The 4,669-nt window shown below is 33.3% G+C and overlaps 1 protein-coding gene across 1 annotated transcript; it reads left to right on the top strand.

Moving 5' to 3' along the window:
* Window positions 1–1,792: 1,792 nt before the first annotated feature.
* LOC131046582 (probable xyloglucan 6-xylosyltransferase 1) lies at window positions 1,793–3,530 on the top strand. Its single transcript, XM_057980343.2, has 2 exons — window positions 1,793–2,753; window positions 2,868–3,530. The coding sequence occupies exons 1-2, from the start codon at window positions 1,896–1,898 to the stop codon at window positions 3,369–3,371; spliced, it is 1,362 nt and encodes a 453-aa protein (XP_057836326.2). The 5' UTR covers window positions 1,793–1,895; the 3' UTR covers window positions 3,372–3,530.
* Window positions 3,531–4,669: the final 1,139 nt, after the last annotated feature.

The raw sequence follows: 4,669 nt of genomic DNA, 5'->3' as shown, positions 1-4,669 counted from the left end.
ATTCAAGTTAAATTTGTCATGTAAAAATAGTTTAAATAATTCAATGGTGTCAATTTGATTTTAACATTTAAATTTAAAATTTCAACTAATTAACTTAGTTTTAATTAATTGTTGTGTTCCAACATAAAATTAGAAAAAGAATTGTGTGGCTAAGTTGTATATGAAGAAACATCACACCTAGACTATGAACCATTAGGTATTAGTACATATTATCATTAAACTCTCATGCAAAATCATTGATTTCTACTATTGTATTATCTATAACAATCACTTTTCCCTCAATCATAATATTACCATCGCTCTACATCAATTATTTTGGCAACATAACATTTTTTTTATTATATCTAAAAAATTCTAATTAAAACATTACTCTTTACAATTTTACCTAAATCCTTTATTACAAAATTGTCATTTCTATGTATAGTATGGTGTCTCTTTAACTTTTATACCATTATATCAAATACAAATAAGAAAAAGAACCATACTTAACAAGTTTAGAAAGTATTAAACAACACCATCAATCCTTTATTTCAAATATAGACATCCAAAAAAAATCTTTATTTATAATATTAAAACTCTACAAACATCTAATATTGAATCCATGCTCAAAAGCTATTTTTCGCTAGATGCATGAATATAGAGATCACATATTTTAGAAGGCAATGACCAAAATTGATGTATACTAACATCTAACATCAAATTTCAATAAGTTTCAAATCTATCTAAAGTCAATCTTTAATAATGTTAATTTGATTCTAATGTCTAAATTTTAAATTTCATCTTGAATTATATTAATTTAATTTGAGGTAATTGCTATGTTCTAATGTTGAAATCAAAAAAATTGAATTGTGTGTTTATATTGTATATGAAGGAACGTCACACCTAAATTATTAACCATCAAATATTATTACATATTATCATTAAATCCTCAGTCAAAATCATTCACTTCTAATATTGTATCTCTCACCATCTTGAAAGAGAGGTCACAAGCTCAAATCCCACAAGAAGTAAGCTATGTATATGTCATTTGTAGGTGCCTCCGGCAAGAAATAGGGGTAGTCCCATATTGCTATAAATCATCTGTAGACCCATATATAAACAATCCAACATCATAAACCATAAAACAATCTTTCTTTTTTCCTTTCTTAATCATAACATAAATATACATTAATTATTTTGAAATGTGAGACTTTTTTAAAACCTGAAAATATAAGTCTTATACTAGATCAAAACATCAATCTTTACAACTGCATCTCATTCCTTTATCACGGAATTGTCATTTCTATACATTGTATGAAGTCCTCCAACTTTTATAAAAGCTATTGAATCGGATACATAAGTTCGGAAAAAAGATAAACAACACCATCAGTCTTTTGTTGCAAATATCAGCATCCCAGACGAATCTTTATTTGCAATATTAAAAATCTACAGGCAGCAAGATTGAACCATGATCAAAATGATGGAAACTTATTTTTCACGAGTCAAAAACCAGATGCATGAATATGGAGATCACATATGTAACAAGAAAGCAACACAAAATTAATTTATTGTCACGTCTAACATTGAATTTAAACAAATCTCAAATGGTAGTATTATATCATAATCAATTAATCCATCCTCTCTTCTCCAAATTTGAAGTACACATTTATTTTTATTTTAGTCATTCATGCTCTACGTAAACCCAACAAGATTAAATTTATCCTGCTGTTTCCATGGGAAAAGCCAAAAATAGCTGCGGCAGCCGGCGGGCGAGATGCCCCAGTCAATGAGAACAACGGACTGGCCACGAGTTAAAGACTTTGATAAATTCAAAAGATGAGGAACAGAATACCCAGTTCACATCGAAACACTAAAATGCTAATTTCCAATCACTTCACGATAAGATTGTGGTACGTATGCGAGTCTCATGGAACGGCAGAAGCAGTTTTCTACTATTCCTTTGGGCGGAATTAGTCAAAGCTGACAGAACAATATCATCATGTGATGGATCAACCACAGTATTTTACCCCTTCCAAGGACTACTTGACATGACTTGGCTCGGAATCCATTTTGTAGCGTGTCCACTGGGGCTCAATTCTTATAGGGTCGAAGCAGAAGATTATAATGGAAACATGGAAACGTTCTGGCCGATGAGCAGAACAACCGCCAAAATGGTGACGTGGGTGTCAGTAAAGTCGTTTGTAATGGGAAGTCTCGTCACTGCAATTATTTTCCTCTCCCTTGGAAACTTAGGAAACATGGAGGCAAATGTCGATCCTAATCGTGGCCGCTTGCTCAACCGCTTTATGCAAACCGCCACAACAAGCCCTACAGAGTTTGTCAAGAATGCAGATTATGGTGATGTTTTGAATGGTCCAAAGGCAGTTACGAGAGTGGTGAACCAGGTGGACCAAGCAACGGACAAGGTGTTTGGGAGTGTTCCTCCCTTCATTTTGGTAACAGGGGAGAGATCGTCACCTTGTATTAGTCCTCGGGGTAACAATGTAATGATGAAGTCTTACAAAAATAAAGTGGACTACTGTAATCTGCACGGCTGCAAGGTCTGGTATGCTTTAGAGGTATGGCAGAAGGGATTTGTTGGAACTTGGGTTAGATATCCGCTGCTTATACAGCTCATGAAAGCCAATCCATCTGTGACGTGGTTTATGTGGATGGATTCAGATGCTGTTTTAACAGATTTCAATTTTTCTATTCCCTTTGAGACTTACAATACCTGGAACAAGAATCTCGTCGTCCCCGGCTTCTGGGATAAGGTACATATAATAACCCTAATTGCTCTCCAATAAGTGATCAGATTTGTTTACTATATTTGACTTCTATGGTGCATTTGGGCAAATAAAAAAATTCTGTGATGATTGCTATTTCAGGTATATGGAGAGGATCCAGACTGGATAGGTTTGAACGCAGGGATTTTTCTGATTCGGAATTGTGAATGGTCTCACAAGTTTTTGGAGAAGTGGATGGAATTCGGTGCGCCTGAAAACTTAATGGCTTCTAAAGAGGCTCTGAACAGAGTTGTAAAGAGTAGACCGAAAGAGTGGGATCCCGATGATCAGAGCGCCTTAGTATATCTTCTCAATCAGAACAAAACAAAATCGGAGGATAATGTGTTCTTGGAAGCAAGTTACGTGTTACATGGATATTTTGAATATATTATAGATAGGTTTGGGGACTTTCTTGAGGGAAAAGAGAAGCAGCCTTTTATCACTCATTTCAATGGTTGTAATTTCTGTGGAAAGAAGAACATTACAGAAAGATGCAGTGAGGGTTTTGAGAGAGCTTTCAATTTTGCAGACAACCAGTTGCTTAGCTCTGTAGGTCGCAAGCACTCTTCCCTGTCTACTTTGTTGGAATCAATATCTCCCACGTAAACAGAATCTGATTTGGAAATCAGATGGGATAAGATTGTCAGGCTATATTTTGCCGACTATGCTGGAGACCACCATGTCCATTACAAAATCTGATTGCTATCATTTATTGCAGATGTTATTTCTGCCAGAAGATAATGATAGAAGATTATCTGATCTTTATCTCCTCAGTTTAGGTATATTATGGTTTTTGTTTAGGTATATTATCAATGTTTAGGCATATTATCAGATTTAACAGTTAAAATATGATATGAAGAAATTTAAAAAGAAAGTATTTACAACTCTAAATTACTATTAACCAAATCACCGTATTTGAATTCCAAGAAGCTTAACCTACATTCTCCTCACGTTTGCAACTATCTTAAATCAACTTCAAAGACACCACGTCATCAATACATAATATCCAGCTGAGAATCTTCTTGATGGCTGAAGAGAAGCTAAACTATTCTTCTAAATTTTGTATTTTTACTCAGATTTGTCTATACAAGAGAATATATAATACCACTAGCAATCGCATCTTAGTATGCAATGGATACACCGAAGAGTTGTGGAAGGTCAAGTAGAGAAATTTTGGTCTATTTCTTTGTATACATTTGTGTTATAGATGAGGTCAATTTGAAGACAAAGAAGAAGAGGTAGAGAGAGGTAGACAGATAGAGATAAAGATGGAGAGATAGGGAAATAAAGAGGGAGAGGTAGATAGGAATAGATATAGAGAAAAAGGGGGAGGGAGAGATATAAATCATGAGATAGAATGATAGAGAAATACATATATAATGAAATATAGAGAGGGGGAGAGATAGAAAGACAAAGAGATAAATAAACATAGAGAGAGACAAACAAAAAGAGAGAAAAATAAATAGTAGAGATAAAGGTATATAGGGCGAGGTAGAGAGGGGGAGAGATCTAGAGATATATAGGAGGAGAAAGGGAGAGAGTGGTAGAGATAGAAAGATAGATAGGGATAAAAAACATTATATCAAAATGTTCACATTGATAAAATAATGTATTCATGGTCAAGAGTTCATTACAATTATTAAAAATTTATTATTTAAGTGGATTTGTGGGACAATTAAATAGAAGTCTTGATAATGATCTCTCTCATGATGATTTATATATATTTATTAAAGATATGTATGCTAGTTAATATCCAACAATTAAACATTATATGAAATGTAAATTCGCTATCACTGCTAATAAATAAAGTTAAAATCAATTAGGTTTTAACTTTTAAGTATTTTTTATTTTCTACAGTAAGTTTTAAGGACCACATTTTCTATAATTAATCATTTCATTGAAAA

The sequence above is a fragment of the Cryptomeria japonica genome, chromosome 2, assembly GCF_030272615.1.
Source record: "Cryptomeria japonica chromosome 2, Sugi_1.0, whole genome shotgun sequence".
In the NCBI taxonomy this organism is placed as follows: Eukaryota; Viridiplantae; Streptophyta; class Pinopsida; order Cupressales; family Cupressaceae; genus Cryptomeria; species Cryptomeria japonica.
The sequence above is the reverse complement of the archived record's forward strand: the minus strand, read 5'-3'. Positions and strand labels throughout refer to the sequence as shown.